Source organism: Vulpes vulpes, chromosome 9, assembly GCF_048418805.1.
Source record: "Vulpes vulpes isolate BD-2025 chromosome 9, VulVul3, whole genome shotgun sequence".
NCBI lineage: Eukaryota > Metazoa > Chordata > Mammalia > Carnivora > Canidae > Vulpes > Vulpes vulpes.
In genome coordinates, this window is record NC_132788.1 from 83,471,859 (window position 1) to 83,487,074 (window position 15,216).

At 38.9% G+C, this 15,216-nt stretch overlaps 1 protein-coding gene across 1 annotated transcript in view; it reads left to right on the forward strand.

The window, feature by feature from the left end:
• FHIT (fragile histidine triad diadenosine triphosphatase) overlaps window positions 1-15,216 on the forward strand; it is a 980,189-nt gene that overhangs the window by 231,839 nt on the left and 733,134 nt on the right. The window contains exon 2 of the mRNA XM_072720552.1: window positions 2,005-2,124. Coding sequence (XP_072576653.1) covers window positions 2,022-2,124 — 103 coding nt within the window. The 5' untranslated portion in view covers window positions 2,005-2,021. The remainder of the gene's footprint in view (window positions 1-2,004; window positions 2,125-15,216) is intronic.

A 15,216-nucleotide genomic window follows, 5' to 3' on the forward strand; every position in this document is an offset into this window, starting at 1 on the left:
GTTAAAATTGGCAATTCAGCAAGAAGAAAGTTCTTTCCCTATAGTGTCAGCGGTAATGCTCTCATGGGTCTCCTTTCTTTCAGTGGCTCATTTTTTGTCCTGTGTCCGCTCCTGAACTGGTCATGTGACAGAAGCCTAAGGATGCCCGGATCACTTTCCTGTCCCTAGAATCAGGCATGGGAATAGTCCCACAAATAGAATATAGTGGGATAACCCAAAGAAAACTCAGGGTGGTATGGCCAGACATAAAGCAAGTAGATACTGGGCAGGCAAAAACAAAATAAAGAAAAAAAAGCCAAAAAAACCAAACAAACGAAAATAACCAAGAACTGCAGTGGAATTGAATCAATGCTGTTTGCAGAATGACTGAAATGAAATGCCATGTTTATTCTAAAAAAAAAGGGGGGGGGGAAATGAGTAAAGGTTAACTCTAAATATCTGAAGCACTGCCACTTGCATGCTCCTTGTTTTATATGGCCCCAAGGCATTAATTCATGAGAAATAAATAGACATAGTAGGAGGGGCAGCTATGTAATTGGCCGGAGTTGTCTTAGAAGCATTGGGTAGTACATGTCCCACCGGTAGGTCTACTCAAGCATAGGCTAGCCAGCTAGTTGGCAAGGATTCTGTAGGGAAGGACCTAAGAATTGAGAGAATAGTTGGGTTTGATCACGATTCTGAATCATCTGGACAGCTTATTCAAACATAGATTGCTTGGCGCTTCTCCCAGAGTTTCTGGTTTGGTAGGTCCAGAGTAGAACTTCATAATTTGCATTTCTAATTAGTCCCCAGGCGATGCTGGTGTTGCTGGTTCAGGAAACACACCTCGAGAACCACTGGGTTAGAGGAGTTTCAAAATCCTTACTGGCCTTTCATGAACTAGTTGTAAATGTTTTGAAAACCAGTATTTGTAGCATTGAGGGAAATCCTCCACTTTATGGCTCTGTCCATGAAATGTGTTAGGTTCTTGCCATGTGGGTACTTTTGAGGACAGTAGGTGACATTTGCATGGCTCTCTGTATCTTTTGAGTCATTGAGAAAATTAGGATCATTAAACAGTTGCACATTTATTATTATGCTTTATAAAATTGTCATCCATTTTCTGACATCCTTTTTGTCATCTTCTGTTTTTCCATGGGTTGATCTATTTTCACAGTTTTACAGTGGGGTGGTTTCTAAATTAGAAAAATGAATGGTTTTCCAAGGAGGGTGTGTCTTATTCAGAAAGTAACTTTGCCAGGTATAAGCATCTGACTGTTGGAAAATCATTACCTCATACCCCAGGTGCCAAGTGCCGAATATTGCTTCAACTACTTCTCCACCCCCATGGCTTTCCCCAAAAGAGAGGATCTGGAACATTTTACATGCCTTCCTGCCTCCTGGCTCTGCATCACCAGGAGTTGTCCTCATTCTTGAACTCTGGTTTGCCTTTTCTTTTTCTCATTTTTTTCCCCTTTAATTTTGGAATTTTGCTATAATAGTTCTCTCAGAGTGCTTATGTTTTTGTATTTGTAGGCAAGGTCAATTGGTGTTTGTACTTTTTCTGAATTGCTTTTATATAAATAGAAAGCCATTTGAGAAAAGCATTTAAGAATTAAATGGTTTATAGTCGATGGCTAACAATTAAAAAATTTCAGCTTAGCAAAGTTGATGAGATGAATAGGTAAAAATAACCTGACAGGTAGGACTTAGTGGATTTGGGTTAAGGTGACAACTTGAATCTCAGAGGGATTTAAGAAGACTGTTTTGTTGTCCATGTGTAAGCTTTTGCATAAAAACAAGCCGATCAAGGCAGTACCAGGTAGGGAGAGGAGAGCACGTTTTAGGAGGACTTACCCAGCATCCATCTTAGTGGATGTTAAATGGGGTAACAGGTTCAATGACATCTTCTTTGCAACTAAGAATCTGTAGTCATGGAATCTGCTCTCTTTAAAGTTGTATATACTCTGAATTCCTCATCTGAACTTGATACAAGCTCATTTCCTCAATTATTTTCTCTTTCAGGCTTCAACCGTGAGGAAATGTCGTTCAGATTTGGTCAACACCTCATCAAGCCCTCTGTGGTTTTTCTCAAAACAGAACTGTCCTTTGCTCTTGTGAACAGGAAACCTGTGGTACCAGGACGTATCCTTTTTTTTAAAGAGGAAAAATAAAAAGCCTCTGAACTTAACAGACCACAGGAATCCAGCAGGGGGGTCCAATGTCCATCCTCAAGGGTAAATAAGGAATCCACCTTTCTCCCCCTTTGGAGAAACCAGGTAAGATGTTGCATTTATTCTGAATCCAGTTGGTGGCACCAGTAATATGCTTGATCAATGTTGCAGAACTTCTGAAAAGAGTTGCTTAGCAACCGTGGCTTTGGAGGTGAATTTTTACTTGACCTTTTCACTATCATAGCTGTGTAAATAAATAGGTGCTTCTAAAGTGGGCCCAATGAATATCATGAGTGCTTTGTTTTCAGTTATCAATTGTGAATATTAATAGTAAGATAGAGATTGGGCGGCACTTTCATGTTATAGAAGTAGGGTATTACCTGAAGATTTGAGACTGACTGGGTGTCTTTATCGCTTAGAGGTCAGTCAAGCAAATTTATACACATAAACATACCTATAAAACAGTCGTTTTCCTTTTAGGATCTGACATAGCATTTTTATTTTCTTGGAGAACATCACAACTTCTAGATCATGGTCTGGTGTCATTGGTGGTAGAGTTGTTTTATTTCTCTCTGACCACTGAGTTGTAGTCTTTCCTCCTATTGACTTCAGTGGAAGGTTTATTCTTTGCTGTGGGAGCAGCAGGAATTGGTGAAATGTTCTGGAGTTATTTTTATGTTGCTGAAAGTATCACTCGTGACTTGTGCATATGACTTTTGTACTGACTCTTCAGATTTTTTTTCTCTTTTCTCTCTAATTTACTATGCAGAGAGCAACAAAGTATAAGATTTCATATTTTAAGATAATATGTATGAATACAAGATAATAAGTATTTTCTAAACTATGACATAATTTTACCTTGAAATAAATGTTTCTGTAATTCTGAATCTATAAAATGTCAAGATTTTTTCCAGAGTAAGTCATCTATAACATACATGTATTTTATATGTTATCTCTAATGTATATCTATATCTATATCTATATCTATATCTATATATTCCCCCCTCATGGGGATTTTCAAGGTGTTTGAGAACTTTGGGAATAACCTTCTTTCTTGGCCTTGTAACTGTTGCACATTGAAAAAAAAGTACTGAAAATATACACCAAGGATAATTGTGATTTTTATGAGAGATGCCCAAATTCATTGAATTTAATTTTAACTAAATAAATTTTGTGAATTTATGGAAGTAATGATCACAGCAGTACACTAATAAATGATATGTGAATGACTACTTGATATTTAACTCTTCTTTTAAATATATAAGCATAGTCTAAATTATAAGTACTCAATATTAGGAAATATTCTTCCATTGAAGTAAAAATAAAAACTAGAATGTTTCCGGAAGGTCCTCTAAAAGAGAACAATTTTAAAATTGTATACCAATTTTATATTGAATTCTTCTAAGAGACTCTGAAGTTCTTAAAATAACAGAAGCATTTTATTTTTTCATTTGATTTTGCTGCAAGTTTGTGTCTTTTTCCTCTGAGGAATTTTTTTTTTCATAAATAAAATGTTTGAGAATTCTGGAGTCAAAAGAATATAGTTGAAATGTCATAGGTATCTGTTTGAGTGCCAGCTTTAGTTGACTTCTAGCTTCTATCAGAGGGGACCTGGGATGAAAATGTGATTTTAGATGAACATGTTTTAACACCTTGGCCTGGAAAAATGTGAGCTTGCAGCGTTGTCTTGCCTTTTTAATGGTTAATAATGGAATGAATTTAACTTTGTGTTTTGTTTTGTTTTTTACTTATATATTGATAGTAAGAAACCTGACTTTTCATGGTCTTTTTAACCCATTTGCCATATGTGATATGAGACCTTGATCATATGCATGTTGGTACTTAAGAATAGTTGTGGGGTCTGCTTCTAGAGAAATGCCTATACTGAACAGTGAGCAGTGAGTGACTGATGACGAGTTCTGTTCCAGATGGCTCTGGAATTGCCATTTTGGAAATGGGTCCTGGTCAGTTCTCATATCTTTGAGTAAATGCCAGGGACAAGGGGTATATTGTATTAAAATGAACAAACCTGAGTTTGTTTGGAAGGTAGCTAGAAGGAGCCAACCCTTTCTGGGGATAAAAGAACCAGGACATTTTTATAATCTGTATACTCTGTGAGGCTATTTCGTACCTGCAGGGTTTAAAGGGGTCTCAGGGCCAGTAGATAATGTTTTCAGACAATCCTTTTTATGTGTTGACTTTGTGAGATATATATAAATATAATATAAATATCATATATATGTTATTTATTTATTTTAAATTTTACTTTATATTTGTGATGTAAAGTTGGGTGGTAACTGTGAGAAGAATCTTAATGCGTTACTTGTTTGCCTGTAGGAAGCAATACTCTTTTGTCTTGTGATTTGGGAATTGAAGCCGTGGCTAGCTCTGTCCTCTAACATTTCATAAAATAAACGGTGAGGTGTCTGCAGCGGCCTTTAATCTTCCTCCAGTGTTCTCTTCTGTCTGCCTTAGACAAGTCCCTTGGCCTGCCTGCCGCTCCTTGCACCCTTCCTGCTCCTGGGTTTCACTCTGACCCCCACCTCATTCTAGACCTCCGCTCCCATCCTCTCTTCCTCCTTCCTGTTCCCTTGCAAACAGACCACTAATGAATATAATGGATTTTTTTTTTTTAGGACAAAGTCCAAACTCCTTAGCATGGTTTTAAAGGATTTTCATTCCCTTGACTCAGCTTTGCTCCTTTCCAACCATTTCCTGAAGACACATTGCATTTCCCCACCCACCCTACCCTTCATCCTGCCTTTCTCTTCACGGTGAGATCCTTACCATCCTTTTCCAGTTCAGCTAAAATGTTTTGATACCTGCTGTGCCTTCTAAGGAAGAAAACTGTCCTTTCTGTGACCTTTGGCTCCTTATTTGTATGTTGATTCCTGTAGTGGTTTATTGCTGAGCTCCTACTCTGTTCCAGGCACGGGGCCAAACACTGAACCAGTCGGCCTCCAGTCAGAACTCTGTGCATTCTTGTCTGTCTCTGTGCTGAGTCCTTAGTTCCTGGAAAGGGATGGGGCAGGACCTGCCCATGCACATCTTTCTTTCCCTCAGCCTCCAAAGTACTATCTTGAGTAAATTTAAAGTCAAACTATGAACATTAGGAGCATATGGATCATTTCAATTGAGGTGGGCAACGAGGGTGCATGAAAATCCTGCCTTCTCAGTATTCCCAAACCCTAGCCGGACCTTGTTCCCATTTTATTCCAGATTTTTTTACTATCCTATTCAAACTGAAGTTTTTAAACTTGCCCTTCCTGCTTTGTCAGTTGTAATCTTGTTCACATTTCTGTGTTTCAAGTATACAGAGTTAAGCCTCAAACCTCAAAGTGGTGAATGAACTGATGGCAGATGGGGAAAGATTCTTTTTTCTCTTTCTTTCCTTTCTTTTCTTTTCTTTTCTTTTCTTTTCTTTTCTTTTCTTTTCTTTTCTTTTCTTTTCTTTTCTTTCTTTTCTTTTCTTTTCTTTTCTTTTCTTTCTTTTCTTTTCCTTTCCTTTCCTTTCTTTTCTTTTCTTTTCTTTTCTTTTCTTTTCTTTTCTTTTCTTTTCTCTTTTCTTTTCTTTTCTTTTCTTTTCTTTTCTTTTCTTTTCTTTTCTATGTTGATTTTCAGTATACCAGTCTGTATCTTAAGGGCAGTATAATTGCCATCTTTATGTGAACAGGAAAATTTTATTTTGTATTTTTGGTGATTTCTTTTTAAAAAGCGTATTCAGGTGGCCTTTGGGGAATGTGCCATTCATGAAACTTGTAAATGTCATCTTTGAACTTGTGTGCTCTCTAACATTTTGCTCCCTCTCCCCAACCCCTTTTTTCTTACGACTTTGCTCACTGACTTTTTCATACCTTTCAGAGGAGGAAAAGAACTGTCAGATCAGGGGCCAAAGATAAGCTTTTGAAGCAAGACTATTTGCTGCATTCTCAAAAGACCCACTTCAATCCGTCCTTGTCCCCACCTAAAGCAAATACTTCTGTTTGTTGCAAACAGCATTTAAAGCTGATTGAATAGGCTTTGGCCTCTGTGGTGCAACACTCTAGAAGGGTATGTCAGGATGTCTTTAATCCATTAATTTCTTGTTACTGGAAAATGCTTTTCAGAGTGTCTTGGTGAGTGAATAGAAGAATTTTGGAGATTGCATCTTCAGAATTCTGCAGTGAACGTTTTATTCATGTACCTTAGTGCAGTCCAGCTATTGTTCATGGCTTAAATAAATTCAAACCTGTATAGTTAATACTTCTCCACACCCCATTCTCTTGCATTGTGCTATGTCTACCTCCCATCTCGAGCATGAAAAATGAATTTGAGCATTAGTGGAATCCATTTAGGGACTGGGGCTTTTATTGGAAATAAAATTATTCATTTGTTATGTCCTGTTGTTTTCAGCAGACTGTGTATTGATCTTTGGATTGCTATTCAGAATGGCATAAGGAGCTCTAACATAAGGGGAACATGGCAACATTTGCAAACGGGTTGAATGCGGCATGTAATGACAGAGATAAACCTGGCTCGCTGGCCATACTATATTATACAAATCATTTGTCAACAGTTTGTTGAATCGGTTATTTAAAAAAGCAGACTTTTCCAAACAGGAGCATCACACACCGAATGTTATCAAGTCTAAACAGTTTTAGGATGAGGTGTTGAGGACAGCCTTATAAAGTGTGTTCGTGAGGAATTAGATCATGTAACTTGAAAGATATTTCTGCTAAATGTTTGGCACAATGGAAATTACTCTAAGGTCCCACTTTTATAGATAAAAAAGAATACTCTGGAAAATGCCTTTTAATATACATTTTTACCTTTCCCAACAAGCAAGTTTTCTGTTTTTAGACCATTGCCATGTTGAGTACTCCTGAAGTGAATGAACAAATAATAAAAATAGCCTCGTTACTTAACAGTGCTTCTTATGGAATGGATGCTATAGATAAAAATGCCCTTTTAGTTCTTCCATAAAAATCAGAAATATTTGTCATTTCCTGAGTAGGTTGTAATCTTGTGAATTTCTTTAATTGTTCAGGAAACTGCAGTTATTAGCGATCTGATGATCTTTCATTTCTCAAAAGAGTTTCTTTTTAAACCTTCCTGTGCAAATAAAATGAGCACAAGCACTATTTTAATATCCTTATTACTAAAGATAGTTTTTTTTTTCTTAAAATTTCCCTAAGCGTGTTTTTCCCCTCCACCCTGTGCCTGCCTGTTGTATATTAGCTAGCTTAAAATACTCTGGGAGAGATGTTCAAGGACAATCTTGCTGTCCTTTGTCCTGAGCTACAGTGGGGTGAGTTGGTTTTCTTATGGTCCTATTTCTCTTCACTTTATTTGGCAGGTTATTGTGTTCGAGTTGTGTATGTAGCAGGGATTGTTCAGTTGGAGCATTCTTTACCCAGTTTCTGTGGTAAAGGATTCCACATAAATGTTTGCCTACCCTTGGCTTAGTAGCTAGGAACGGTTTTTGATGGCATTGGTCAGCAGGAACAAAAGAAGCTCTTGGATGCTTTTATCATTCACTAAGTTGACTGACCTCTTTTTCCAGTGTCTAGAACCTGCTAGAGATGATCCTGGCAACTCCCATTGCAAGACAAACCTTGTGTGACCCTCATCCGTCTTGGCTTGTCATCTGAGGAATTACTGCATGGAGAGCAAATACGTTTTATCTCAAATGCCTCTTCTTCAGTTGGTAGTGAGCTCACAGCATTAAGGAGGATTCTGAGGCCACATGCAGGGGTCAGTGGGCAGTAACTATCACGGGTACCAGAGGAGAAAGAGGAGCCCTCCTTGCCAAGCTCTTCCTCCACCAGGTTTATTTTTTGTTCCTGGAGCTGAGGTTGGCATCTTTGCTTTTATTGTAGACAGAATGATGGATGGTTGGCACCTGACACTGAAGGAATTAATAGATGCTTTGTATGTGTGCAGAGAACGTTTGAAATTGGATGGAGAAAAACATGCGAATTTTATAGACTTTGTCCTGACCCATTCAAATAAAGGTGACTCACCCATGAAACAGTATGCGTAAAGCATGTGTATATTGGTCTCTAGACCTCATCCTGGCCTCTTCCTACTGTCCACACTCTCTCCCTGGCTCCTTGCAGACTGCTGGCTGATGAGGATATGCATGTGGTGGCCTTGTGATTCCCTCAGCTCCTGATCTTAACTACTGAGTTCTGGCTGATTTTCCTTGACCTTGGCCTCTTCTTCATAATAGGATTTACCTTTGAGCTTCAGGCCATGCTGTGAGTGAAAGAGATGGGCCGGTCTGACCATGGTTATGCATTAAAGGAGGGAAATATAAAATACAACTGGCTCTTTGAGTAGAGCTTTTAGAAAGTTCCTGCATTCTCTCAGAATTGCACAAAGCCTTTAGAATCTCTTTCACAACAGGAAAAAGCTATCTTTACAATCTGCCTTTCTATAGAAAATATAAATCTGTTGATGTGTGAGTGTGGAGAAGGACAGTTAGGGGTGTTCTCTCTCTCTCCAGCTGTAGCAAATGGTAAAATTATATGTATTAAAATAACGTGTGGAATATTACTCATATAAGTTGCAAAAAGGAATATCCAGCAACATGGCAAGCCATTCCCCATTTCTATTTATTTCTGTGTGAAACTTTCCTCAGGTAATTTTAAATTGTCATGGTTAACAACTGCTGAACTCTGTTCATTATATTCTGAGCATATTTTTGACCTGTTTCCCATGCAAGTCATCAGATTGTAAGGAATAGGGAGAGGCTGGTCATGGTGTTGCCAGCCTTGCACTTGTAACAGAACATAATTAGAAGTAATGAATGAAATAATACATCATTATTCATAAGAAATGTCATGTAATTAACTTAAATAATGCAAAATATATTCTAATTTCCATTTGGAATGAAAATAGATTTGTTAGAACATCAGTAGGCAGTTAATGTTTATCCTATATTTTCATACACATATCAAAGCTGTTAAAATCTATTGAATGAATAAACATGGATTTTCTACAACACAATAAGTCAAGATGACTTTCTTTTGCTAATAGTCTTATGTATATTCCTAGTTCATTATATATATATATATATATACACAGATATATGTATATATATATAGTATATATGTTCAGTTTTTAGAATTAGCATAATTTATATTTATTGCAAATTAATGATCTAATTTATTTACTTAGCTTCCATTTCTTTTCTCAAACTAATTGACTGAAAAAAATAACTATAAATTTGCAAATAGCTCTTGGGCACAAATTCTAAATGGGCCTTATCCTAAGAATGCTGTGCAATACTAGATATCTGAACTAGTTTTGTGTTCTAAATTATTTTCCTGGGATTTCTGATGCAGGCTTTCAGTGTGCTTTAGGAGTCTTGGTTTGGCTTAGATGTACCCACAATTGAGGCTCAGGATGTGGGTGGATATGTCTTAGGCAGAGGAGTTATTTTTATATGCAAACAATTAGTATGACACATGGCACTGACCAATGTCAGGGTAGTTCCTGGAAGCTCTCTGCTGTGTCAGACATCGACCTATTAATTTCTGCATCATGGAGAGGTCTCGAGAGCCTCAGGGGAGGAGGCAAAGAGGAAGGAGCAGCACTTGAGGGCAGTACATACAGAAGCATTTCGATAGTTTAACAACAGGAACAGACGTGCCAGTGGACATCTCAGTGACAGCCCTGGTTGTAGACAGATGAAGACTGAAAGGAGAAAGCCTTGGGCACAAACCTGGTGTTTGTCCTTCAATACCATTGAGTCCAGCGGGATAATAGATTCACCAATGAATGAAAAACAACAGAATTCTTTGTTTCAAATGATCACCTTCCCTACGTGAACTGGTAGCTGTCTCCCAACAGTTTAGGGGAAAGCTTAGCTGTGGCAAGAGACTGAGGCAGTGTTTGTTTCTGTCTTTGTTATCTGTGTATTTTTGTGCAGTGGGGGTGAAGAACATACAGATGCACAGCATATTAATAGCTTTTGTTAAGAATATTTTGGAAATTAATTAAATTTAAATAATATTTTAGCATGAGTAAAGCATTGTTGGTGTCACTACTTTGTTTTGTCCCTGTTGACCAGTGAGCCATGGAAATGGGAAGGTTGAATCTCAGGCCAAAGCTGGTCCTACTTCATGGGAGTCAGGACTTCTTCACCCAGGACTTTTAATTCTCATTCCATCATTCTTTCCACCCATCTACTGCCATACTGTGAGCGGCAAACCTTTTTGTATCGTTGCTTAGGTATTCTGAGGAGTTACTTTCCCCAGTCTTAAACCTTTCCTATTACCCCTACTTTCTAGAGCTATATTGTTGTAAATGTAGACTCTGCCATTTATATCTCTCACTGACATTTTAGTGGCTCCATTGTTTAGGTGTAATTATCGTTGTCATTTAAGAAAAGGACTAACCTTGGTGATTTCTGAGAATGGAAAAGGCTTCAGCCTGACTCTGATGGTGTAGGGGATCAGGCAGTTTAGCTTGTCTAGCAGTGTAATTTGCTCCTAGGGAAAATGAGTCCAGGAGGAGCTAAATTCATCCAGCTCTCTAATTTTTCTGTTTTCTAATAGGTTTTGAAATGGCTGTAGTTATCAAGAGATCTTTTCATCTTTAAGATTTATTTCCAGTTCAACAGTTTTGTTGGAACTAAGAATTATCTGTTGAGTGCTAATACTTTAACAGTAAACCACGATCCCTTTCCATTCACCAAAGATGATTGCTTTAAAATTTGTTAAATAAGATATGTCATGATAAAATAAATCAACAGAAATTACATTAAAATCTTTAGCGTGTTTCTCATGCAGATGTATAGGACATTAGCTAGTATTTTCCACTGTTTGGAGACCAAACGACCCCTAGAAGCTTTTTCTTGTGTAGTTATATCCTCAGTAAGGTCATTGAAATTCAGAAGTAGAACAGACACTCAATGGGACTTTTCACATTGCCATAGAATACGAGCAACAGGGTCCAAACAGAAAGGCTCATGTTATTCCTGGAAAACTACCTATATATGAGAGGGAGCCATACTCACTTTACCAACAGGCAGCAGCAGAACTGGACCCACCATGTTGAACCATATTTCCATGCTCCTAGACTTTCTAAGAGAAGAATTGGTGAGGGGAAAGATATAGCCAGTTGGAATGAAGAATTCAAATAGACTCTTTTCCTCCTCCTTTCTGGAGTGATTCTTCCTACTGCTCCTGAAAGTCATGAGCTGGAAGCCCTGAGCTGCATGATTTCAACAAAAGGATGCTGCCATCTTGTTCCCTGCCTGGTTGTTAAGCTGTGGAACCTGCCAGCTATCCAGGCACTGCTATCAGGTGGGACAGGCACAGTATAGGCTCCTGATGAGAGCTTCCTATTTACTCTATAGAATTTGGGACTGTACATAAGCACAAACCAGTGCCTCCTCTCATTTGCTTTTGAATGGGGTGAGGATGGGAAGAGGCTTTTTGAAGTGGCCTGTAGTAGCAGGGCAAAAGGGGATTAAGGACTAATGTTCCTAGGAAGAAGATGGGAACAATTTTTCTACCACATCTAAGTTTTCTGTAGCCGTTGGAGGAAACATATAAGCAATTCAGCACATCCCTTGGTCCTGCACAGAACCATGAGTGTCAAAGTATTGGGGAGGTGCCATGGAGCTGGTCAGGGTAGACGTTGGTATAACAGAGGCACTGGCCTATCCAAAATGTGATTGGGTCATATACCACTATCAGAGTTATAAAGGGATTCATGGCTATTCTTTTGTGAATGGACCCTCAGAAGCAGATAGAGTGAGGGCAGAACTTGAATACATTTCCAGAGAAAAAGCATGTCCATCAACTTTGAACTATGCCAAGACTGACATATTTGCAGTAGCTCCCAGCAGATGGACCTGGAGCTAGACCAGAGACACCAGCCTTTCCTGCTGCCAGACAACTGGTTACCTAAGACCACTCTACCTCTAAAACCAGAGTAGCTCAGCCCCAGAATAGAAAAGAAGTTGGAAGAGAGCTCTAAGTGGTCAAGGTTGCATCTTAAGCCTATGCTTTGGTAGGACATGAAATTTTGATCTGAGACCAGAGAGAGACTTTTAATTATCAAAAATGATGCAAAGTTACAGATTTTGTCAAAGATGTTGGCAAGCGGCTGGGAAGGATTCTATATAGCATAACTGGAAAAGCAATAGCAAAGAATATGAGCACAGCATGTCTTTGCTCCCACTGAGTTGGGATTCTTCACTGTTTACACAAGTAAAGTGATGATAGAAATCCTAAAAAAAAAAAAAAAAGTGATTTGTCACTTAATACCATGTTAGATAGCAGTATGTGATTTGTTGATTGCCTTAATTCCTAGGAACAGAATCTTAGAGTATAGTAGATGATTGAGAAATATTTATGTGAAAAAAATTAGTTTGTTTCAAAATTTAGTTTGTATGTTGTTTAGATAAAAGAACATTCACTTATTCAACAGATATGTCTGATGGGATGGGTAGAGAATCTTCAAAGTAGCCTGTAGTAGCCACTGAAGGCCTAGTATGTGCCAAGTTCTATTTGTCCTTTTTTTCAATTCTAATCATAATATGGCACACTCTTGAGTTGAAGAAGTACCAACCTAAGGGTTGAATGCTATTGGACTTTTTTGCATGACAGCAATCATAGTGATCCTGTTAAACATGTTGAGTACATGTCATATCTCTGCTTCTGTTGCCTTAGTGGCTTCCTGTCTGTCTGTAACTAAAGCCAAAGTGATCACAATGATCTACACAATTCTTACCTAACCTCTTCTATCTGTCCCCCACCGCCAACCATTACTCGCTTATTTCATCTATGCAACATCCCTCAGTGATTTGAATGGTGATCCTCAAAAGGTATGTCTGTCTTAATCTCTAAAACCGGTGAATATTACCTTACTTGGGAAAGACCCTTTGCAGATGATACTAAGAATCTTGAAATGAGATCATCCTCAGGGTGGACCATAAATCCAGTTGCAAGTGTCCTTATAAGATTGATGCAGGGGGCAGCGGGGCTATTACACAGCACAAAGGAAACATTAATGTGACCAGGGAAGCAGAGGTGAGAGTGGTGTGGTCACAAATCAAGGAATGTTGGCAGCCATCAGAAACTGGGAGAGGAAACGAACAGGTTCTCCCCCAGAGCCTCCTGAGAGGGAGTGCAGAACACCTTGCTTTCAGACTTCTGATGTTCAAAACAGGCAGAGGGTCAATGTCTGTTGTTTTAAGCTACCAGTTTGTGGTAATGTGTTACAGCAGCCACAGGAGACTGATACACTTTCCACACTCACTCTGCTCCTACCACACTTACTTCCTTGTTGTTCATAGAACATTCTTTTTTTTTTTTTTTTTAAGATTTTATTTATTTAGGGGATCCCTGGGTGGTTTGGCAGTTTGGCACCTGCCTTAGGCCCAGGGTGCGATCCTGGAGTCCCAGGATCAAGTCCCACATAGGGCTCCCAGCATGGAGCCTGCTTCTCCCTCTGCCTGTGTCTCTGCTTCTCTCTCTCTCTATGTCTATCATGAATAAATAAATAAATATTTAAAAAAAAGATTTTATTTATTCGTGAGAGACACACAGAGAGGCAGAGACACAGGCATAGAGAGAAGCAGGTTCCATGCAGGGAGCCTGAGGTGGGACCTGATCCCTGGTCCCTAGGATCATGCCCTGGGCGGAAGGCAGGCGCCAAACCGTGGAGCCACCCAGGGATCCTATCATAGAACATTCTAAGCACCTCCTGCCTTGCAGCTCTTGAACCAGCTCTTCTTCTTGGGATGTTTTTCCCCCTGCTTTGTGTTTGCCGTGCTCTTTCATCTCTTTCAGACCTTTATTCAAGTTGTATGCAAACCTCCCCTAGTCAGGATGGTCTTCCCTTTGCTCTTTATTGAAGATTGCAGCACTTCTCTGCTTTATTTTTCTTTGTAGCATTAATATTGTAACTTACTGTATAACTTATTATTGATGTCTTGAGCTGACTGGAAGTGTGAGATCCCCAAAGGTGGAGATTGCTGTCTGGTTTGTTCAAGACTACATATCCTCACAGCCCGGGGCCGTCTGTGTTGCATGGCAGGCATTCAGTAAATATTTGTTAAATGAGTAACCCTGATTATTGATTATCTGGAATTTGTAGCTTTAAAGCTAATAAAAAGAGAGAGAGGGAGGGACCAGGCTTCTCATTTAGCAAACAGAACGATTTGATAAATTCTCACACCAGGCAATGCTGTGTAATGGTTTAAGAGAGTGTTGTTGACCTGGATTTTATACTCACCTGCACACGTGGGCACACTCACACTTGAACACAATAGTTAACACTTAACCATCTCAAAGTGGCTTGCTCTGGAAGAGTGAGAAGTAACAGGTGGTGTGAACGTGAAAAAATACCCTGCCCTTCATCGCAGTTTCCTAGATTTCCATGTGGATTCCAGCCAAGCTGATAAAATCAGCTCTCTCTTGGCTGAGCCTTCTGTCTGAGGTGATATTTTATATCCTCCTAAATGTCAGAAATTAACATAGGATTAGATACCTCATCATCTGGTAAGCTTTGATTTCTAAGATTTGTTACTATGTTGCCTTCTCCGGGGGTCTAGAGCAGGTCTGTGTGCCATTTCTTTATTCCTTCAGTCAAGTATTTATGGACCTGTCTCCTTGGCTTCATATACACACACAGGTTCTCTTACACATGTACTTATTTATACATCTCTGATGAATCCCTTTGAGAAAAATCTTTAAGTTTATTATTATTTGTATAGCAACCAAGACCTTGCCATGCTACATTGTCTGTTTATTTCCTGGAATGTTTTAAAAAAAAAAGAGTTCAGTTGACTAATCAAGTATAGCAAGATTGAGTGCTTTAAAAATAAGAGCAAACAAAAGTCAAGAAGAAAATAAGGAAAGTCTTGGGACGTCTGGGTGGCTCAGCGGTTGAATGTCTGCCTTTGGCTCAGGGCATGATCCCAGATTCCCAGGATCAAGTCCCGCATCGGGCTCCGTGCATGGAGCCTGCTTCTCCTCCCTCTGCCTGTGTCTCTGCCTCTGTCTGTGTGTCTTGCATGAATAAATAAATAAAATCTTAAAAAAAAAAAAATAAGGAAAGTTTG